This window comes from Zootoca vivipara, chromosome 5 (genome assembly GCF_963506605.1).
Source record: "Zootoca vivipara chromosome 5, rZooViv1.1, whole genome shotgun sequence".
Lineage (NCBI taxonomy): Eukaryota > Metazoa > Chordata > Lepidosauria > Squamata > Lacertidae > Zootoca > Zootoca vivipara.
The window spans coordinates 49373107-49397236 of NC_083280.1; the positions used below are offsets into that span (position 1 = coordinate 49373107).

The window sequence follows — 24130 nt, forward strand, 5'->3', positions numbered from 1 at the left end:
CCAGGGTTTCTAAAAAGTGCAGAAAAATATGGGAGATTTTCTGCTTCATGCAGTCAGCTACCAACCTGTGAGGGGTCCTGAGAAAGGGGAACAAGGGGGCAGAATGTCTAATGAAGGCTATTGAAAAGACTTGGCTTCAGATCTGTATTAGATCATTATGATTCCACATCCACCAAGTGCTACATGAATGCAATTGATCCCCTCAAATAAGCCCCTGGAGAACTGTATCCTTGGGATAAAAATTTGAGTTTCAGTACACAACAGCTCATCCTTTACCTTATTATCATTTAAAATGATGATATCCTCATAATTAATTCTCCACCATGTATCATTTCGAAGGTTTCCCTTGTGGTTCTTCATATACATTGCCACTCCAATGGCCCCCGATACCGATATTATCAGCAGAATTATCATAACAATCAGGGCTGAACCTTTTAACAACAAAAGAACAGTTCATTAAGGAACATAGAAATGAAGCTGAATCTTGGGAACACATCCAAAAGCAAAACAAAGCAAAAAAGGGCCAAATTCAAGGCAGCAAATCCATCGCACCAGTGCGAAAAGAATATAAAGGAGCTAGAAATCACACGGCTATTCATTATCATGCAATCATACAATGGGACATGTGATCACGGTCCCCGCCACAACTGTAACTTATGAAGAAAACTGATTTATTTGTTTATTTTTAACAAGAACATCCAGGTTTGACTTGGTGGAATGAAAATGGTCAGAACTGCACAGCTAGTTGTGTCAGACAAGAACAGAGCAGCTTTGATACAGCAAAAGGCATAGAAGATACATGATACTGCAGTATGTCCTACTTGCATGTTTTGTTGTTGTTTAGTCATTTAGTCGTGTCCGACTCTTCTTGACCCCATGGACCAGAGCACTCCAGGCACTCCTGTCTTCCATTGCCTCCCACAGTTTGGTCAGACTGATGTTGGTGGCTGTCTAACCATCGAGAACACTGTCCAACCATCTCGTCCTCTGTCGTCCCCTTCTCCTTGTGCCCTCCATCTTTCCCAACATCAGGGTCTTTTCCAGGGAGTCTTCTCTTCTCATAAGGTGGCCCAAGTATTGGAGACTCAGCTTCAGGATCTGTCCTTCCAGTGAGGAAGTGAAGGAAATCAGGGCTGATTTCCTTCAGAATGGATAGGTTTGATCTTCTTGCAGTCCATGGGACTCTCATGTTAGTAGTAATAATAAATTTATAACCCACATTTCACCGGCCGGCATAACATAATCACACTTACTGGTAACTGGAGTTTTGCAGTGTTCATTTTGAAACCCACACAGTGGTTTGTCCTTAGGTATTTCTCCATCTGTCCAACCGATATAGTCAATCTCTCTGGTTGGGCTATGGACAGAGACAATAAGTATGTCAGTATCTTGCATCAGTTATAAAGCCGGAGGATCTTTATTTCCAAAACTCATTAACACACATACTTTGTGATAAATGTACCCATACTACAAAAGATGAATGTATAAACAGCCATAATTTCCCATGTGAAAATGAATAGGAAATTGGTTTTAAGTTCTGACCTGAAACTAAAAGTGCATTGTTATTTAAGTTAGACATAAACTACAAACATATGAATGAAAGTATATAGAGGGATTTCAGGTAGCACATTCAGGTTCTTTCACTAGAGCAGTGTCTCCCAAACCTGTCTCTCTAGCTGCTGTTGGACTACAAATCCCATCATCCCTAGCTACCAGGTCCAGTGGTCAGGAATGATGGGAGTTGTGGTCCAAAAACTGCTGGAGACCCAAGTTTGGAAAACCCTTCATTAGAGTTCCCCTGGCTCTTAGGTCAGGAAAGCTCTTCACATCATCTTGGCTTCCATTTTCCTCCCAGTTTTAAGGGTGAGTTGATTGGATTGCGTTCTGCCATCATAACTAGAAACTGGGGACAGTAGGTTCTGCGGCTTATAAATACAAAATGTGTGGATCCAGAATTGGCCTCCACAGTCACTTACAGACTCACTATTAAGACCATGTTCATGGAAAACAATCTTACTCCGCTAAGAGTGATCGCCAAAGAAGAAAAATTACAAAATGGTTCAACAAACTGATCTGTTATGTTTGAGGATGGCCTATGCCAAATTTGGGGTGTAAAGGTTAAGAATGGCTTATTTCGAACAAGTCCAGTAAGTGACTTACTGAAGTTGACTGTTGGTGTGTGTTTTTCTTCCATGGACTTCGCTCAGCCTTTGCTATCTTTTGGGAAATGGGTTGTTGTGTTAGGTCAAGGTATGCGTTTTTACCCATGAGCTGTGTGTAGCATATCTGTATTTATTAAAAAGGGTACGCTCAGAAAAAAAATTGCTGATTGGGCAGCATATGGTCATGCTCTGGTATCCTACGTTGTGGGTAGCTCAGGCTTCAGCACGACCTTGGACCTGGATGGCTGTCAATAACAGAGGGGCAAACCTAAGTCCTAGATTTGTCTGTTCACTGGAATAGATACATGGAGCCTATGCAACTGAAGCTATCATGCAACTGCTCTGAGGCCAATCCCAAGTGTGATCCTCCTTTTTCTTAGCTGTGGTTTCTTAATCCCCTAATGCAGGCATGTACAAAGTCCATTTCGGGGGCCTAATCCAGCCCACCATTTGGTTTAATCCGGCCAACCAGGTCATTGCTGATATCACTGATAAGTTCTTTTAAAAGTTTGTTTAATATGATGAAATGTTTTTGCAATATGTTAAAGTGGAACATTTGATCAGTTGTTCTTTAGAAGTCTGCCCAAAAAATAATGATGGGCGGCATTCAACTTAAAATTTGCCCTAGGACAAGGATTGGTACTGGCACAATGGGATTTCCTCCACTCTTATCTCACCACATGTGCCATCCCCAAATCAGCCTGGAGGGTTGTCGAGAAACCTAGAATAGATTTAGGGAGGGGTCACAAAGAAGGAGAGTGAGAGAACATTCCATTGCACATGAAGAAATCCTTGCGCTGACAGAACTTTCTCCTCAATGCCACAGTGCATACAACCCATAATCATTATATCTGCTGGTATCAGAATACCACTCATCTTTAATTAACACAAGTTCAAATTAGTTCAAAGGAAGCCATGCAATGCTTATGCAATCAATGACACAGCGATCATGATAACAGAATGAATTTAACACTGACAATGGACTTTCTAGTCCTGCCACCATTTTGTTCCTGAGTGGCATCGAAGGCAAGAAACCTAGTAGTTTTAAATCCACACTTTTCATTTCAGAGATATTCAATGAAAATAGAATTTCAAGATTATCATAAAGAAGGAAGCATTGAATTGATTTAAGAAGGAGGAAGATGGCAGCTTTCCACACAGCTAGCATATGTTACTCTTTGCATGTAAGTAGGTGTCTTGTCCCTCCTAACCTGGTGCTGCCCATTTATGCTGAGTGGGACTATAGGAAATTGTAGTTCAAAATATCTGGAGGAAACCAGGCTGACTTCTGCTGACTTGCTAACCAGAAAAATAGATCACATGCAAAGTGGTTATCTTTGCAAGGCAAGCAGGAGAATTAAAAATGATTTTGTAAAGCTGAATTCAGTTTGCTTTTACAATATAGAATTTAAAGTTGCAGGTGGAAGCATCACAGTAGGGAACAGGGCTGCCCCACAAAGTCTAGACATGAGCAGATGCTGGAGAGTAGACTTCCATGGGATCAGGACATCAGAGTAACTGGGTGTCTCAATTACATGGAGGTCTATGTGTGAGCAGCTGCTTGCTCTCTTTTTGCAGACAACCACAATAATGCATGGATACATGGCAGCTGAACATGGGTCCTGGGTTCAAATATCGCCATACTGTAGAACTCATTCAAATGGCTTTGGGTGAGTCACTGACTCTTGGTCTCAGCTCTTCCCTTCATAAAACGGGCAAAAAGGAAAAGATATTCCTTCACACGAAAGCTCATACCAAAATAAAAACTTAGTTGGTCTTTAAGGTGCTACTGAAGGAATTTTTTTTATTTTGCTTCGACTCAGACCAACATGGCTACCTACCTGTACCTTCAAAGAATGAATACAAAGAAGATTATATGGTAGTTTACAAGGTAAATCTACTGTACAAAAGATTAAATTGCAAAGTACCCATGAACCACACACACAAATAATACCTGATCGTTTTCCTGACACTATCAAAGTTAAGAACTGGAATGAAATGAACTGAGTTGCCAAATTCCTGGAGATCATAGACAGAGTAATCCATGTTCCTCTCACCTAATTCGTCAATGTTGACTGGCCCAGTAATGCCTAAACAAAATATTAAAAATAAGAGCTTTAGCACATTCCCCACACTTCAGCGCACCTGTCCCATTTTGACTGAGGTTATTTTTCTGCCTCTTCCTCAGCATAGGAAGACACAATGCACTACATATTTATGTATCCCGTCCATTTTGCATTAGTCAAAAGCCCACTGGCTAAATTGCAAAGATTTCCAGGATAGCCAGAACACAAGAGCCCTGTTGAATCAGGCCATAGGCTCATCAAACCCAGCCTGTTCTCACAGTGGCTAATCACATGCCTATTTGTAGCCTGCAATAGGAACATGACTGAGCCCTCGCCTGCTATTGTGCTCAAGTGACTGGTATTCAGAGGAATACTGCCTTTGATCCTGGAAGCAGGACATAGCCATCATGATTAGTGGCTGTTGGTGAACTCCATAGCTCAGCTACGTGCTGTTTGAAGATGGCTTATAGGTGGCCACTTTTAATCAGGGGGAAGTTTCTGTGAATGCCAAAGTTGAATAAATGGTTCATTCTGTTATATCTATCAATGTTATTTTGACTGAACATGCAACCAACGTGGAGAGACAATACTTTTAAGGGCAACAGGCAATCTCAGAGTTGCACCCAAGCATTCTCTGTTGGCATCGCATGAGATCCTAAGAGTCACGTGGAAAAAGTTCCTAAGGCTCACTTGACAATAGTTAAAGCAGCTTCCTTTGCACATTTATTTAGAAGATCAATGGATCTACTCCAGATATGTGCTGCTTCATGAAGTACGCAGGATGGTCCTTCTGACTTGGTACTAGGCTAGCAGATGCTCTGTACTCTTCACCGACCTGATATCTTGGACTTTAACACCCATCAGCCTCAGCCAGAATGTCCATGGAGGCTGGGACAAAAGAGAGTTGTAGTCCAAAACATTTGGATAGTACCAAGTGAATGAAAGCTTCTCTGTTGTCTCAGCCCTGCTACTTGAGATGCTTTACCCAAAGATACATGGGAGGGGCATCAACATTCAGAGTATCTGCTCAACTACAGAAGTGTGGCTTCCCTCCCTCTCTCAAGTGACTGTTTTTGCAGTCTGAATCCACAAACTTACCATACATTGGAGTTTTGTTGTAACCTTTCAAACTGTTGACAAGGGCCTTTCCATCACGGAAGTCCTTTTTCCCTTCTAACATTTCTTTTATGGATAATGCATAAAGCAAAACAGCATCGTGTAGGTAAGCAGCATAAGAACTTACCTGGAAAACAGTTAATATAGAACAGTAAGAGTTTTGGCTTCTAACGGAAGAAGTTTCTTAAACTATTCTTTCAGAAGTTGTCTGACCGCATATTTAGCAGTGGAATCATTTGTTCCAAACTCAAAATCCAGTTGCAATCGAAATTATTCAACCCCCATTGCAAATCAGGTTTCTTATCAAAATTTACAGACTTTCCGCTGTTTGCAATGAGAAAATCAAACAAAAGCAATTGAAGTAGTTCGACACAAGGCATCCTTCAAGTGATTCCCTCAAATACAGTGATACCTCAGTTTGAGAACAGTCCGGTTTAAGAACGATTTAGTTTACAAACTGCAATACCGGAAATAGTTCTTGGTTTGAGAATTTTACCTTGGTCTAAGAATGGAATCCAAACGGTGGAAGGGCACCGGCGGTAGGAGGCCTCATTAGGAAAAGCGCACCTCAGTTCAAGAACAGTTTTGGTTTAAGAACGGACTTCCGGAACAGATTAAGTTCGTAAACCGAGGTACCACTATACAGCTGAAATTGCAACTTATATAGGGCTGGGCCTGGGCGGTGGCAGCCTCTTCTCCTCGCCCACACTCCAGCAGTCGCTGTGAGCTGCCCAAGGGAGGAGGCTGGCTGTGGCGGCCATGGAGAGACCACAGAGAGGCCATGGAGGGGCAACGGGATATCCGCTTGCAGTCACAACTGCCACTGCCAACTCTGCTCAGAACAAATGCTGGCTCATACTCCTCCCTGAGCTCGGTGGTGCTGGCACTGACAGAGAAAATAGGAACACTCTGGGATCAAATCAGAAGTTGGGATAGCTTTCATCATTCCAAGACTGTCCCTGGAAAATCGGGACGCTTGGAAGGTATGTGTTATCTGATATGGATGCAGGCTGGCCCATGCAGAGTGTGGTGGGGGGCAGCTGGGCACACTTGCCTTGGAGGGCTAAGCTGGTGGGGGGGCACTGTCAGGGATTGGCTACTTTCTTGTGTGAGTTTATAACTTTATTTTACCACGACTCCTGCCTTGGGCCTCACTGACAAGCTCTGCATGGGCCTGGTTGCAGGTCAAATGAGACTACACATGTTAGTAAATGAGTTGAAAGCCTCAGCTCCTAAAACTAATCAGCATGGCTTTAGAGTGAAGAAAATCTCTCGAGGAATGTTTTGATGTTGTCTACCATAAAAACCAACCATCTATTTCCTACACTTTTAACATAAAGTCAACAATCAATACAAGATCCTTATTCAAAATATTGGATCAGATGATCGTGCCTTTAGAAAATTTGACATATTTGGCCCTTTTTTTTCTATGTGGCATCACAGTGCCCTTTAGGATAATCCAAGTTAGGCAAAATTCAACCTGGTTTCCTCTCGTTTTTTTGTTATGCCTCCTTGGAACAAGTATCTAAGTTGTGGCTGTGAATATGACCTCTCTGTGTGAAGAAAACAAACTGTCCGAAGGCTGCTTCTCCTTCAGTTTGCTGTGGACCTCCTTCACAAAATCAGAATAGGTCTTGTATTCTCTGTAAGATGTGAGAGCTATGAGAAGCACAGGCTGATAGGCATCTAGGTCGCTGCTGTTCTCATTACTCCAAGTCTCTTTCAAAAAATTGTCCTAGAAGACAAAAGAGTGATTGATAGCACTGTTGGTAATAAATACGCAGCTTACCCCATTCCCATAATGCTTAGTAATAGGAATAGAACAATATAGATGCTTGGTTTTATCTTCAAGGTAGGTTAGATGAGAGATAGTGTCTAAGGCAATGGATGCTGCAAAATTTGAACCCAACTCTTCCCAGCCATAGTCTTGAATTCTAAATACTACAGCATGCAAATTTGGAGATACCCATTGCTTTTCTGACCCACCATACATACAACTTGTAAATGAGAACTTGAACCTGAGTTTGCTTTCCCCCCTCCTTTCCCTCACAATCCATTTTCCTGTTGTGTTGTGTCTTTTTAGTTGTAAGTCTGAGGACAGGAATGCTTAAAAACCATGCTTTTAGCAAGGTCATGAAGAAATACTCACCACATTGCAGCTATTTACTGACCTCAAACTGCTGCAGCACAAAGAACACATATGGTCCATTTGTCATACCTAGTTTCTTGGCCTCTAACAAAATAGATCTTGCATCCAAAGCACTGCAGATTATAACAATAACTGCAAAAGAAATACCGGCAGTAGAGATCAGTTCCCAGCGCATCTAAGAAGTCAAGTTTACCCACCAACTGAGCCAGTAGCAGCAACTAAATTAGAGCTGCCATATGTCCAGATTTTCCCTGACATTACCAGGATTTCAAAGGCAGAAATGACGTCTGCAGGGAATTTCCAAAATGCAGCGCATTGTGCTGGATCTTAGGCAAGTCAACCGAAAACCGAGGGTTTTTTTGTGTGTGGCCGTTTTGGGGTTCTTCTTTTTTCAAAGCAACTTTAGGGTTTGTCCTGGTTTTTACTTTTTGAAATATGGCAACCCTAACTAAATAGTTGGTACAACAGCAAACACAGTGGTACAAAACTCAAAAGGAAAAGAAAAGCCAAAACAATGTATTGATAAATGCACATTGGATAATGTGGTGAACAAAGTCGTTGTAAGTATTGGTAAATGACTGATTGTGAAAATGGAAAATGATTGTGCGTAATTCTGGGTGCATCACTATGAGGCAATACAAAATATCTTGGGTATTTAAAACCAATGTAACTTTCGATCATTTCCTCATCACCCAAATCATTTAATAAACTCCCAGGCCCTCAGACACACAAATGACCATCGGATCCCATTGAAATCAGTGCACATAACAAAAGATTAAAGTATTGCAGTCCAGAGAAGTGTATCATATTTCACAGAGAGAGGGGGGAAAGTCATTTATTTGGTCTTTGGAAGTCCCTGTGCATTAAGTGCATGACCAGAACACCTGAATGTAACCAGAAGCTGTACATATGAATACTCCTTAAGCAAAGAAGTATTCCCAACTCCAGTTGTTAGTGGTACTTTTTTTAAAAAAAGTATGAGAATGCTGCCTCCATTTATACCAAGTATTGTATAAATAGTTCTTGTTACAAGCGGGCATTAAGTAGAGCTCTTGGCCTTGTGTAACCATGTGACTTACACACCCATCACCCAGATTTAGACACCTCCACTCCTTTCTTGTCTGTGAAACAGAATGTTATGGAAAGGCGAGAGTTGTGAACATTACAAAGGTTTAGCAATATATAAATATGGAATGTTCTCCTCAGGGAGACCCGCCTGGTGGCTTCATTACGTATCTTGAGGCAACAGGCAAAAACCATTTCTCTATAACCAGGCCTTTGGCTGATTAAACAATCTGTGGCCTTTTAAATGTGTTTGGGTGTGGTTTGTTTTTCATTATGTATTTTGCGTTCTGATTTTTGATCTTCAGATGAAGGGTGGTATACCAATTTTAATAAATAAATAACCTTGGGGAAATCTTTCAGCATGTCCTTAGCTCTGCTCATTAAACGAGTTTCTTGGTTGAAACAGTTTTACACAGAGAAGCCCGTAAGAATTTTCACATAGGACAAAAAAAATCCACAATCTTTTTAGTAATATTTACCTTTTCCCTATACGTGGTAGAAGAGCAAGACCTTGCCTTTCTGCTCTGCCTGCCAGGCATGCGTCCTGGACTTCCATGTGCGCATGCAACATTTAATTAGGGCATATCTGGGTAATATGTATAAGATGAGTCAATAGGCGTAAACCCAAACAATGTGGCCAAATTGCCCCTCAAATCTGATCTTCCATCAGCCCAAATCCTGCAAGTGGTTGCATGACTTAAACCTATGTGGCGTAAGAACATAAGAGCCTGCTGGATCAGGCCAATGACCCATCTAGTCCGACACCTTGTTCTCACAGTGGCCAGCCACATGGAAAACCCTTAGGAGGGTCCTGAACACAAGAGCACTCTTCCTTCCTGTGTTTATTAGCAACCGAACAAGGAGGCACAGCAAACCCAGCATGGTGAGTAGCCTGTAGCAGACTTATCTTCCATTAATTTGTTCAGTTCCTTTTCTAAAGCCATCCAAATTGGTGGCCATCACTGCATCCTGTGGAATTTTATAAACTTCTACCATTCCACCTCTTCCTTGCTTTTCGTCTACGGTAAGAATCCCCAAATCACCGCAACCATATTTAAACAGGACACTGACAAGTGGATATTGAGGAGTGTTGCTAGCACAAGCTTGGTAGGTTGGAGAGAAAGGCGTCATCTTGACCTCTCAGCACATATAAGGAGGAGGTAGGGGGAAATATCTAGAGATGTGAAGCGTTATAAAATAGCTACTGAGAAGCAGTCTGTGGATTGTGACTTAATGCCTTCAGGAGAATGTAGGGTTGCCATACAACCAGAATTCCCTGGACATATCTGGAATACTGAAGTTGCAAGCAGTCAGTGGCTGGGTGGAAATTGGTAAAATGTCTGGGGGGGGGGGTGAAGCTGGATGTATGGCACCCCATGCTGGCAGTATTGTTTTTGCCGATTTCCCTCAAAAGTAGCTCAAAAACGAGGGATGCAGGTGGTGCTGTGGGTTAAACCACTGAGCCTAGGGCTTGCTGATCAGAAGGTCAGCAGTTCGAATCCCCACAATGGGGTGAGCTCCCATTGCTCAGTCCCAGCTCCTGCCAACCTAGCAGTTCGAAAGCATGTCAAAGTGCAAGTAGATAAATAGGGACCGCAACAGCGGGAAGATAAACTACATTTCCGTGTGCTGCTCTGGTTCGCCAGATGCGGCTTTGTCATGCTGGCCACATGACCTGGAAGCTGTACGCCGGCTCCCTTGGCCAATAATGCAAGATGAGTGAGCAACCCCAGAGTCGGTCACGACTGGACCTAATGGTCAGGGGTCCCTTTACCTTTAGCTCAAAAACGCAATTAAAGCTCAACAACTTTTCTTTCCAGATTTTCACTTTTTGAAATATGGCAACCCTAGGAATGCAATGTCCATTCCCAGAAGAAGTTAAAGTGTGACATCTTTTTGAACACAGGAGCCAGGAACACCAGAGAGATGAGGTACAGGTAATCACACAAGTTTAATACAGTTTTCTCTACCAGTAGACAGCACAGATGGCAGCAAGGCATCTTTGGCTGGAGAGCATATCTAGTGGGAAGGCACCACTAGTTGGATCTACTCAAAGGTACACACAGGCACATACAGGGAGAAAAAAGAACTGTATTGAGCTTCAATTTCTGATAAGTCGAGTGGCAGTGTGTCATATTTTGCAGAGGACAGTAAGAGTAAGAGGTGGGTAACTAGTAGTGGACCATGGGCCAGATACAGCTCACCAAGCCATGGGAAATGGATTGGGAAGTAAAATCCCTTTTGTAAGTCCAATCCATGTTTTTATGTGTGTTTCAGTTCACTAGGGTCTGGCACTTTAAGTACCAGGCCGTGAGGCAGCTGAAGACATAGATTTCTGCCAGGCTTTTCTGATGTCCAATGTTGGTTTGAGTTTGTTCCAAATAAAGTGTTTTGGTCACCTCCCTTCATGCACAGAGTTCATGGTGCTGAGAGACTTATGAACTCACATGGAGAATTGTCTCTTTACCTCCAGAGCTCAGAAACCTGTCATGAAAACAAAACAAAAAACTTACTTCTGGCAACTGATGATATATAGTTGAGCTTGTCTTGATGGAGGCTTTGATCTTTTGTGTTGTATCTCACCTTAGCAGTGATGGTGATGTTGCTTTTGAGTTGATTTTCTACAGAAGCCCACAACTCCTCTGTTTCAGCCCAAGTGAAAACATCACTTGAGCTTCCAAAGAGGCCAACGTACCTCCACCCAAAATACTGGAGAGTTCTATAAAGGACTTCCCCGATCATTTGCAGAGGGGTGACAAGGTTGATATAAGTGTCATAAACAAAGGAGTCTTCCAGCTTGGCCGTATGGCCAACAAACCCAAACATTGGGATGTTCCACTGAGAAGCTAGCAAACCAGTAACCTAGGTGGAGAATAATAAAAAGAACTGGATTTAATAGTAACATTCAAGAGGCAATAAGTAAACTTGGTTGACTGTCGCTCATAGCATTTTGTTCTACAAAAAGTGAAGGCATTTGTGTTGGCCCATAGGAAAAACCCCACAATCCATGCCAGGAAATATCTTTATCAGACTAAACACAATGTCACAGAATAGTGTGCAAGCTTTGGAATTCTCGAGAATATGTCACTAGGCAAGGTGGGAAATGAGGCAAGGGGTGGGGGAGAAGAAAAAGTTGGCAGACATTCAAAAAGTTGCATGCATTCAAATGAAGATCTTTTAGGTGCTCTATAGGTTTCAGATTGCATCAAGGCCTTTGGGGGGGGGTATGAAACTGAAACACATAATGCCTGATTTCCCATTTCTGGAAATACAAAAACCAGCTGTTAATCATTTTTCTCTATTCCACTGCCTGCAATAATGGTGCCCATAAGTAATCACAATAGGGTTTCAGTGAATAGGATTTCAATGCAATAGGATTTCAGTGTATTTATTTATTTAACAGAACTTATATACCACTTGACTGTAAAAAAAAAAAACCAATGAAAACCCTCTGGTTTACAAGAAATATCAAAATTATCAATCAAAAGGTAATTAAAAACAGTGGCAAACAAAAAAGAGATTCAAACACGTCCACATCCACATGCCTGGATAAACTTGCCTAAACAAAGGGGCTTTAATTAGACACAGAAAAGAAGAGAATAACACAACATAACGTAATCATAGAATCCTAGAATCATAGAGTTGGAAGAGACCACAAGGGCCATCCAGCCCAACCCCCTGACAAGCAGGAAACACCATCAAAGCATTCTTGACATATGCCTGTCAAGCCTCTGCTTAAAGACCTCCAAAGAAGGAGACTCCACCACACTCAGATGTGAAGTTGTTATATATTAATGCATAAGTAAACACGAGCTAAACTCAGCATTGTGGTGAGATCCTAACACCAATATTTCTCCCAAATCAATTGTGAGACCAGTTATCGAGACCACTGTGAACCATTTACTAGAATTATATGCATGAATACTTAAATCACAATTGAGTTGTACTGTCTCTATTCATGCATATCCACCATGCCATAGCTGCCAAGTTTTCCCTTTTCTCGCGAGGAAGCCTATTCAGCATAAGGGAAAATCCCTGTAAAAAAGGGATAACTTGGCAGCTATGCCACCATGCACTCTACGTTTGGTTTGCTTCCAAGCCCATCTGAAATGAATGCAGGTTGGGCCTTTTGTCATAGATAGGCTCTAATTTAAAGATCTCCATGAGCTCTAATAATATGTACAAATGGTTGCACATTTAACACAGACCCTCCAAGTGTCCCTGTTTTTCAGGGACATTCCCAGATTTACAGAAGCAGTCCCAGTTTCTGATTTGATACCGGTATGTCCTGCTTTTCCTTAGAACATCCCTATTTTCATCAGAGAAATGTTGGAGGTTATGGAGTTTTCTGACCCCCCGAGCCATCTGGAGGCAGCCCTGTATAGGGAAGGGTTTTTAAAATGCTTAATGTTTTATTATGCTTTTATATATGTTGGAAGCCTCCTGGAGTGGCTGAGGCATTCCAGGAAGATGGGTGAGATATAAATAGTAAAATTATTGTTATTGAATAGGACACCCCTATTTTCATTGGAGGAATGTTGGTGGGTATGAGCTGGAGCATAGTACTGTAAAACAGAGTAAGGTTGCAGAGAAAAGCTTTGCTCTCCCAGCTGCAGCATCTCCCCTCCCCAGCCTAATACTAGGGCTCTTTTTATTTATTTTTTGAACTCCCCATCTACTCTCATCAGCTCCAGTCAGCATGGCTAGGAGTTGGGGATGTTGAAAGCTGTGGTCTGGTTATGTATGGAGAACCACAGTTTCTCCACCTCTGCTGCAGGGAATTCAAGCAAGCCAATTCCTCCTCCTCCTCCTCCTCCAGGATCCGAGTTTCTTTTCCAGCTGTTAGTTTGTTTGTGCACCACCTGGTGGAAAGATGGGGTACAGGCAAGAGAGCTCGGGACCAAAAACTGAGCATCCCTATTTCAGTGCCAGAAATGTTGGAGGGTATGCTCATGGTGAGGTCCTGAGCCTCCTGACTGGGATTTTCCTTAGCTGAGGACAAAAGTAGATCAAATGCCCACAACCACTTTGTGTGGCAGCATCCACACTTTGCAAGTACCCTCCTATAATCATCACTTTTGCTGCACTCTTTTCGGAAGCCGCATAAAACATTTATGTTCAGGCAAGCCTATACAGACAGACAGAAATTACATGTTTTTAGTTAATTGTTCATTCTAACTCATTGTGAATCTTATTAAATACCCATTTTAATTGTCTTTTATTGAGAAGCTTTCATATTTTGGTTTTTTGTTGAAGTTTTATTATTGCTTAAGTGGCACATAATGTTTGTTAATTTCCTTTTTAAGTTGCCAAGGTTAAGTTCCCATCAAAATCAAGATTCCAAAAACCACCTCTTGCATAACAACCACAGGTGCCATGACATATTTAATCCAACAATATTTCAAAGCCAACAATATTTCAAAGAGAGAGGCAAGCTTCTCAGCACAGTTTTGCTCCTCATGCCATATTAGTTTACATGTGGCTGTGTGGGCAAGCAATAATTATAGCGATATTATCAGTCACCTTGCTTTTTTAAAACAACAACAAATGTTTTTGTGATTATTTTTTTTGCAGACACAATGAGTGCGGAGCACCAAGTACACAGAACTAATGGAAAGACTAGAAATTAAGATAGGTCTGAGATATAATCAAACTGTGTCCTAAAATACAGTGGAGGCACACAGCCTCCCACCCGCAACATCTTGGCTATGGTCCCTGCAGCTCCACAACTGCATAGGAGAGCACCTCTTTTAGATAAAATAGATTAGTGAACTCCAGTCTTTAAATACAACCTACGGGCTATTCTAGAAAGGTGAGAGAGGTTTGTAAACAGGACTATGCACAAGTGGAATCTGCTCACACAACAGGAATTCACCTTCTTTTCTTCCCTGCCCCCATACCTCACAGCTCTGTATACATCCTCAAAATCTGCCCTGAAAGATTGGGGGACACTCCAGTGAAGATTTTAGGGGTGCAGAGAGATCTGCAGAGGAGAAGAGAGGAATGTAAAGCCCGATTGCATGCATTTAAAGTACATTTAACACACATATAACACACATGGCTTTTCCCCAAGGAACCCTGGAACTATAGTTTACTCCTCACAGAGCTACAATTCCGAGAACTGTTAACAAAATACAGTTCCCAGGATGCTCTGGGGGAAGCCTTGGACTTTAAATGAGCATTGAATGTGCTTTAAATGCATGGTGTGGATGTGTCCTGGTTGGCTGCACACTATAACAAATTAACAAAACAAAAAAAGCAGGATGAATTCATACTCAACCTCCGCTGCCTCGGAGCAAACTGGTCCAAACAAGGCAGAAATGTGTTCTTTTTGAAACTGGTTGATGAAAGCATTTAGAGACTTCTTTGCTTCACACCCGGAGTCGGCATAAATAAACTCCAAGCTGTAATTGCCTAGGTAAGATGGATCCGCATTGACCTTATCGATGGCAATCTCGATAGCAGAGCTTAACATTTGGCCACTCAGGGGATGGGAGATATTCCAAGGAGCCTGAAAGGCTATTACAAGCTTGGACATCCCAAGACCACTAGCAGTGTTAGTGGAATAAACTGCAGTAGCAAATGAGACCACTGACCCATAGTAAATGCGGAAGAAATTCTGTGGGCATTTGCTCATGTGCCACTGCATCACTGGACGAAATACTAAGCTGCTCTCCCAATTTGCAAAGCTTATGTCATCCTTTTCTCTGTGTTACTTATACCACTGCTTGAAATGATTATATCAACACCTCTGCCTGTAGCATGACATTTCATCAACAGTTCTAATTAACAGAATCCTTGATCACCAAAACAGCTTCCTTGCAGTACTACTTGATGTGTCAAAAGGTCAGTTTAAAACTTTTGAAGAGGTTTTTTGTTGTTGTTGCTGCTGCTGACTTTGCTAAACCTTGCTGAAATTAACTGAGCCAACAGGAAACATCCAAGGGAAATGTTGGTGTGTATACTCCTTTCTGTAAAACGAGTGTTTACGGAACACCTTGTTTACAAAATGTCAGGATCTGGCGAAGTGTCAGGTATTATTTGTGTTCTGTTGTTAACGGCAAGTACAATCTAGAAGAATGCAATTATGTGCTTGCAAATAATAATGTCCCTTGTGACTTAAATAAGAGTTGAGTGCAAACCTCTGTGAGGTTCCCCGTCATGAGTAATCCAAAGAATGGAAAATAGTACCCTACAGCTTACTGGATATTCATAGAATCATAGAATCGTTGAGTTGGAAGGGACTCTAAGGATCATCTCAAGGCAGGAATATGAATGGGGATTGAACCTGCAACCTTGGTGTTAACAGAACATTCAGGGATTTAAATAAGTGCCAGCGCTCAGCCAATCCGTTTATTGCACTCTTCACATGGTTGAAACTGATCCCATGGTCATGGTTGACAAAGAGCGGTTTTCACACTGTGACAAAATGTTTTGGTAGAAAGTTTTCAAAACTGAGATGTCAGAGCAGCGCCTTCCATTTCAAAAATATAATGATGTGGAATCTTCTCACAAATGACACTTCTGCATTGCAGCTTAGTTTGAACTCAGTGTAGCTCGTGAATGTGTTGTAGCATCCACAGTATGTTGTTCTCATTGCCACAGTCCCTGAATGGTGAGCCTGGTGGCGGTTCTATGGAGGCTGCTGCTATTTTGCAATTGGTGGACCTCGGAAATGTTAAGCCTTCTCAAATGTGTAGATTTTTTATATGTAAGCTCATTTTGAAATACGTGCGATTAGTATCATTTAACTATCCACAGAAAGGTTCGGTATTTGGTGGGCACTTGTGGCAAAGTTTCTAAGCAGCTTTACTGGAGGGGGGAAGGAATGCTACATTTTTATTGCCTTTTACTGGTGATAACAACATGCTGACTTAGAAGCCTTCCGAATGATCTTTAAACTATTTGTGTCTGGCTGTTACATGTCCAATATTTGTTCCCTTTGAACCAGTTTTTTTTTAATCAATGAATAGTCCTAAAGTCCAAGTCCACTAAGGCAGATGCTTGGGTTCCACTTTAATGTCCCTGTTGAGTCTCTGATATTTAAAATCTCTTAGGGAACACTTGTCACTTCCTGTTGCTGACACTACCTTACACATGCTTTCCAAACATAGGTGGGGACATGTTTTTAGCTTGAGGGCCACATGCTTTGACTGCCACCAATGGGCTACCTGAGGACCACTTTGTCCTGAGGGGGCGAGAAAGATAAGTCAGAACAGCTCACGAGCTTCCCAGCACATAGCTCCCGGTGAGGTGGCCTTTTCTTCTCCAAACCGCCACCACAGGGCTACTAAAGGGCCACCCTGTTCTGAGGGCTGGAGTGTTAAGAACATAAAAATGGAGGCAAAGCCCTGATTGATCAGACCAGAAACCCACCCAGTGGCCAACCAGTTGCCTCTGGGGAGAGTAGTGATTGGTAGTGCAGACAAGGATGCACTGCTGACCTGACTTCCCAGTGCTGCATGTTCTGAAAGGGGTGGGAGGAGCTGAGCTTGGTGTGGTGCGAGTACGATGTCAGATTGTCTCTGCCACTGCACCAGCAGCAAGCTCCCCCCCCCCCGCCCCTTCCTCCTGGGTAAGCAGCAGTAGTATGCAACCCCTGGGAAATTACTATCTGAGAAGCCCACAAGAAGGGCATGAAGACACTAGCACTTTCCTGATTATGTTTCCTAGCAACAGAGATTCCTTATATATTTTTTTGGGGGGGGGGTTAATATTGCAAACAGGTCATTGAGATATCACGATTTGGACACTGGCAACAGGTGTTTTGTTTTTAATTATGGGATTTTTCTTCAAAAGTGTAAATCTGGACTAAATAGCAAAAATGTTACCGTTAAGTAGCCGTGTTGGTCTGCCATAGTCGAAACATTTTTTTTAAGAAAATCCTTCCAGTAGCATGCATGCACATGAAAGCTCACACCAATGACAAACTTAGTTGGTCTCTAAGGTGCTACTAAAAGGTATCCAAAGAAGTGTGCATGCACACGAAAGCTCAAACCGATGACGAACTTAGTTGGTCTCTAAGGAGCTACTGGAAGGAATTTTTATTATTATTTTGTAGCAAAAATGTGCAGTTGCTGCAAAAAACTTATATGCAGCCACAGTAAACGTTCCAGAAGCAGCTTCTGATACTGATCATGACTAATAGCCAATGATAAACTTGAATTTGGTGGTCTAGATCTACCTTTCGAAAAAGGTTTTGTGTCTTTGCTTTTGCTTATCTATGGAGCTTTATTGTATATATATATTTAGTGGAAGCTTATTAATTTCATTCTTTTATGTAAACTGCTTTGCAAAATTCAGATGGAAGGCATTATATAAATAACTTAGATCAAACTAATAGGAGCATAATGACTAGGAAATCCCAGTTGAAATCTTGCCCCATCAGTTGATTAATGAAGGAACCTTTATCCCACCCCTCAAGCATAACTCACATAGACACTCCAACTGAAATAATATTGACCTACTTTCAAGGGAATATTTAAAGATTGCTGAGATAATTTATGTGGGGCACACTGTGTGTACACACACATACAAATGTTCAGTAGTAATATATCTGGTGAATTCTGTAATATACTGTATCAGCAATGAAATATCTCACAAGGCTCAGTGACTCCTTCCCCTGGTATTGTACTGCTATCAATGAATGAAACAGAACCAGGCGGAAAGGGGGCATACTTGCATGACTCACTTAAGTTTTGCCACCGTGTTGGTAGAATCCTGTACACTCAGCATCTCTTTGCTGCCTTTTATGGTGGGACTGAACAGATAACAGGGTGACTGAACAGACTTGCTCAACTTGTCTACGTGTTAATGAGAAACTAATACTAATATGATAGCTGTGAGTAAATACGCATAGGATTGCTCTATGCTTCAGGAAAAGACCATTTTCATACGTACACCATACAATTGTAGAGTTGGAAGGGACCACAAAAGTCATCTAAGTCCAAACCCCCTGCAATTCAGGAATCTTTTGGCCTACATGGGGCTCGAACTCACAACCCTGAGATTAAGAATCTCATGCTCTACTGATTGCGCTATCCCAGTTACATAATTAAAATATGTTGGGCGTCCATAAGGAGCTGGACATTTTTGGCTGTTGTAGCAACATTTGCGAATCCTTGCCACCCTCAAAAGGCCCACCTAAACCCAACACTGAACGATTATTATTTTAGACAATCTGGCTTGTCAAAGAGGGTTTTTTTTTGGTGTGAGATGGTTTCAGTTATATAATTATCCTCTTGCTGTTACATTGAGGCTGTGACCCCTTTTACCTGTTTGTTTGTTCTATGATCAGGATTGGGCAGACTTCTGGCTGGTCCACCAGCCAGAATTAGTCACAGAATGGTGCCTTGAGGGTGAAACCAGCTGCAAGTACCTACTGCCTAGGATTGCCATACAGTACAGTATTTCAAAAAGTTTCTCTTCATGTGCAGTTACATCTTTCACTCACATCACCATGGCACTCATCCTTCCTCAGAATATTGGCTGTGATGCTACATTGTTCATAGGATTTTGCAACAGCGTACAGCCGTTGCTACATAGTTTGGATGAGGCTCTCCTCACACAACTTCCCCTGCTTTCTGATGAGAAAGATACAAAATTCACCAGTAAAAGCATGCTGGGTTACATACTTCTGCTTTAGGTGCTCTGATGAGCAACTGGCAAAAGCCAGCGCTGGTTTTTCAACTTCAGACATCCTACGAATTTGTAGAGCTGTTGCGTAAACATTAACTGCTTAGCCTTTTGCTAAACAGGCATTTTTCACCAGCTCAAATTATTCCATCTGTTTGATCACGTCAAGCCCCGCCCTTGAACCTACCACAAGGTAGGTTCAAAGATTGCCGAGTGTAATGCTGTCACTTTATTAGAGCCCTCTGAGCATGGATGACTGAAGCAGATCAGCTCCAGGAACTACTTGTGAGAGGAGTATGTGCTAAACTTCAGTGTGGGGATCGGGGAGGGGGGGACGACAAGCTTTCACTCACTTTTGTGGTTGATCAACAGGAAGAAGGTAAGCCTTGAAATTAACTCTCTCCCAGTCAACATCCAGTGATGCTAAATAGCTAGTTTTTGCTGTTTAAAGATTATGGGGGAACAAAATAGCTGATAGCTGTTAAACACTTGTAGTGGATTAAGAATTGGTATATCTAAATAATAAAAATACTGCTAGTGTCGGGTGAATACAAAGCAATCTGATGACGAGCAGGTGATCTAACAAACAAGACTGCAATCATAAATGAAAAACCTGATTGTAGACCGCACTGAACCCAAAATTTCATTTCTGTATCATGACATAAGTTTTTTTTAAAAGACTTCTAAGAGGGTATAACAACTCTATTAGTTTTTAAGATGCCATGAGACTGTCTGCCTCTCATTTCCTGTAATAATCCCCCGGGAATTATTCATTATTGAATGATCAATGGTTTATATCTGCTTTGTGAGCCAATCTCGACGGTAATTAATTCCTTTTTTAAAACCTCACTGTGTCCTTTTCTCGAGAGTGAGAGGAAGAGTTGTTCCACTTGTACCTTTCAGTGACTGTTTATTATTATTATTATTATTATTATTATTATTATTATTATTATTATTAAAATTAAACCAAAGCTACACATAGCAATTAGAGATATAGATCAAAATACAAATCGTACACAGCTTTCTCTTTGTACAGCGTTAAATGGTACCAGTTAACAATGTTATACAAATATGCAGGTCATATATACAATCGGTTAAACTGGAAAATTCTGTCATATATCACTTTACCAACTCTTTGATTCTCCTCTCATGTGTTGCACTGATGTTGTAACCTTCAGGTAACATTGGACATAGTACATTCTTCACTTTTTGCCCGATCCTTCTGAATCTCTTGCACTGCATTATTGACATAAAGGTGTCAGTCTGGAAAAGCTGTGAGGATCACAGGCAACAAATTTAATTATGGAAGTACAACTGCTTATTATTGTTTTACTGGGAAAGTTAGGTTTTTTTTTTAAAAAAAGTACTTTTGTACAATTTCAAATCCTGCCTTGCCCCAAGGAACCTTATGCTTTCACACGATGATGAATGAAATGAAAACTCATTGCAGTCTTGTTTACTGCCAGCAAGAGGCAAAGAGTAGCTCCCACAGCTGTTTGCAAAAGCACATGCTGTATGATGTCACAACAAGATAAAAAAGGATAGTGAACAGAATGCTTAGAATGATGGGAAGCAGAACCACTTTTCTTGCTCTGATTTTGATGTGTTAGCCTGAGTCAATGTACTACTGCTAGGGAAATGATGGTATTTAGGGTCACTACCAAGAACTTCAACAGAATTTTCTGGGCTCATTATGTCGACTGGACCCTCCAATTAACATGCAAAAGGGAATACCAACTGGCATATGTTTGGTGTTGTACACAAAATTGTATGCCATTTTAGTGGGTGGGGTGGAGGGCCCCCCAAATATCCATCAGAGACCACACAACAAACTATTAGATGTTTGACAGGCAGAATGTCAACAGGTGAAGCATTTCCCATAACGGAAATTGAATTTCTGCCTGCCACACAGCTGTGAAAAGCACAAGATGCCTGCTTTCCCCCAGTGCCAACCCTGAACAATGCAAAGAATTCAAGTTTCCTGAGCTGTAAACCAGTTACATTACTGTAATGTCTTCATCACTTTGCCTCTGGCTGGCAATACTGTATTCAGTGATGGCGTTTCAGGTAGCAGGTGTGTATGCATGCATCAAAAGAGATTTAAGTTTATCAGCAACCCAAGTTCAGGTGACCATATGTGGATCAGTTCAATATTAAACCATTACAGAACATTTGATGTGCTTCTTTGCGATTTAGACCTCACAGTAACTGCAGCAATGCTATCAACACGGGTCAGTCACCCTTTTATTTTACTTTGAGAAAAAAGGGTGGGTTGAGCCTTTGACATGAATATACTCATGATTTTAGAGTTTAAACCAACAGCAACCTCTTCCACCATTATCCTATTCCCCCCTCATGGTTGAGAAGGCAAATATTCCCCCTCCTCCCCATGTTGCTGCTAAAATCAATTTGACAAACTCCTCCTCTGTTTGTGTTTCCTTAGAGCTGTATAACAACACTGAATACAGAGTGGTAATTCACTACCCTCCATAGCTGCCAAGTTTTCCCTTTTCTGGTGAGGAAGCCTATTCAGCATAAAGGAATTTCCCTTAAAAAGGGGAGAACTTGGCAGCTATGCTACCCTCTCTTAGCCCCCCTGTTCTATGACATTAGTATAATAATACTGCACCACTTTGTAGGGCTGATTTAACCTATCCTTTCTCAACCAGAATACCAACCTCCCTACAATATGGATATAAGGTAAACGGACCCTTGACCATTAGGTCCAGTCGCGACTGACTCTGGGGTTCTGGCGCTCATCTCGCGTTATTGGCCGAGGGAGCCGGCATACAGCTTCCAGGTCATGTGGCCAGAATGACAAAGCTGCTTCTGGCGAACCAGAGCAGCACACGGAAACACTGTTTACCTTCCTGCTGTAGTGGTACCTATTTATCTACTTGCAGTTTGACGTGCTTTCGAACTGCTAGGTTGGCAGGAGCTGGGACCGAGCAACGGGAGCTCACCCCGTCGTGGGGATTCGAACCGCCGACCTTCTGATCAGCAAGCCCTAGGCTCTTTGGTTTAACCCACAGCGCCACCCGCATCCCTACAATACGGATATACTAATGATGAATTTTTGTTGTATATGCATTTGCAGAGTGTTTAAAACTAGAACAAAAAATGTACAGTATATACAAAAGAGAGGGGGAAACACATTGGGCTGATATGTGCATCAAGGAAGACCCAAAATCTGACTAAAAAGGAAATAGGAAGCTCTTCCTTCTCCGTTCAGAACCCCCCTTTTAAGTATTCTTTTGGGAACCCTCTGCATTTCATTCTAGCACTCACAGATCTGACTTCACTTATTGACTAAAAGTACTGAAAGGCAGGGGCAGATTCATAGCTAGCAAAGCAGTTCCTTTAAATGGTACTTGCATATTTTGCTTCACAACTTTTATTTTAAAGGAGCCAGAAACCCTGTGCAGTAACTAAAGTTCATGGACTGAACAAGGGAAGCCCTACATAGAGTGCAGTGCATTTATCCAGCCTTGAAGTTACCATTGCCTGAACTGCTATGGTCAAACAATATATCTTGCTCCAGGAATAACCGTAGCTGCTGTATCAGCCAAAGCTGATGAAGAGAACCTATGTCATTAACAGCCTGATAGGCTATCTATAATTAAGCAGGTGTTTCCAGATGTGGAGATAACAGGGATAGAAAAGTTTCACCTGCTACATTGTAGGTTACTCTTAAAGTAGCAGAGACAACAAACGAGCTGGCAACTTGGAACACAAGTTCCAATGAAGAGACAAAAATGACATAATAACAGACAGGCAAGTTTGGATACAACCAGAGTTTAGTATTACATGCATGTATCTGTTTTGGGTACTCCTTCTTTCCTGTCTTCTCCCACTATGCCTGCAGGGAAGAGATCAAAAGCTTTTGATTTCAGGTAATTGCAGCTTATTATTACAACTTACAACTATAAGTGGTAAATCTTAGATATGGTTTAAGGAAACAAGCCTGCTTGATAAACCATGGTTGGCTTGTTTCCCTAAACCCTAAAACTAATTGGAGTTTGACCAGGTTCCAACAGTCCACAGTTAATGAAAAATCACTGAACTCAAAGCTTGCAGTCTCTTTCTCATCGCTGCTGCCGTGAGCTGCCTGAGGCTCCTTCACATAATGCTAAATCAACCTTTCCCAACCCGATGCCCTCCCAGCATTGCTGGACTTGGGCTCCCATCAGCCCCAGGCACCAAGACTAATGGTCAAAGGTGGTAAAATTGCAGTCCAAAACAACCGGAGGGCATCAGGTTGGGGAAGGCAGTGCTCAGTCATTGTTTAGCATCATATTCAAACCATAACATAGCTGGGACAAAGAGGGCAGATGCAGATGATGGGGGCTGAGTTATACGATTCATGATCCATCCCGTGCAGCTGGGATTAAGCTCCATTGAACTCAGTAGAACTTCTGAATAAATATGCATAGGTTAGGGGGTGAGCCGCTTGGACTTTTACATACAAACCCAACCCTCTTTGCAGTGAAATTAAAAATTATATGTAAGTGAGTTCAGAATAGTTCTTTATCCTCTGCGGGAACTCTGTATTCCCTTGTCACAATTCTAGGCAATTATTTTTGTTTGTTTTTAAATGGAGATGAATGTCTTAAACTGGAAATAAAAGTGACCTGTGTACAACTTAGCTTATTTTCTGGTGCCTTTAGCCTGAATGCGGTTGCCCACTTCCCTTCCTGTTGCAGCTATCTGGAGCTACGTAAGGCGCATACAAGCAAGTCCCTCTGAGTGCAGAGCGATTTCCTTCTAAGCAAATGTGCACAGCATTAAAAAGCCTGAGAATAATTAGTCACTTCCTGCTTGAGAGGCCTCCCTCTCATGCGAGCTGTTCCCAGCACTTCCTGGAAGTGGCTGTTATTTAAGGCTGCGAGTCTGAGTTTGTTGCAAGCGTGTGGTGGGAGGCTTCTAGCTGGTAAGTG

The 24130-nt window shown here is 41.8% G+C and overlaps 2 protein-coding genes across 4 annotated transcripts in view; one reads left to right on the forward strand and one right to left on the reverse strand.

The window, feature by feature from the left end:
• The window catches only part of LOC118093896 (guanylate cyclase 2G), a 35445-nt gene extending 20397 nt beyond the window's left edge, over window positions 1-15048 (reverse strand). The window contains exons 1-8 of the mRNA XM_060274732.1: window positions 14839-15048; window positions 11072-11420; window positions 7516-7625; window positions 6894-7079; window positions 5327-5471; window positions 4117-4252; window positions 1248-1357; window positions 277-431 (exon numbers count right to left, since the gene is read on the reverse strand). Coding sequence (XP_060130715.1) covers window positions 277-431; window positions 1248-1357; window positions 4117-4252; window positions 5327-5471; window positions 6894-7079; window positions 7516-7625; window positions 11072-11420; window positions 14839-15033 — 1386 coding nt within the window. The 5' untranslated portion in view covers window positions 15034-15048. The remainder of the gene's footprint in view (window positions 1-276; window positions 432-1247; window positions 1358-4116; window positions 4253-5326; window positions 5472-6893; window positions 7080-7515; window positions 7626-11071; window positions 11421-14838) is intronic.
• Window positions 15049-19428: 4380 nt separating this feature from the next.
• ACSL5 (acyl-CoA synthetase long chain family member 5) overlaps window positions 19429-24130 on the forward strand; it is a 32300-nt gene continuing 27598 nt past the window's right edge. Inside the window, exon 1 of one of the 3 annotated variants that reach the window (XM_035132407.2) lies at window positions 19429-19487. The gene's annotated coding sequence lies outside the window, so the exon portion shown is untranslated. Of the gene's footprint in view, window positions 19573-20546; window positions 24124-24130 lie in introns of those variants that run through there. The other 2 variants (XM_035132404.2, XM_035132405.2) reach the window with 2 other exon arrangements.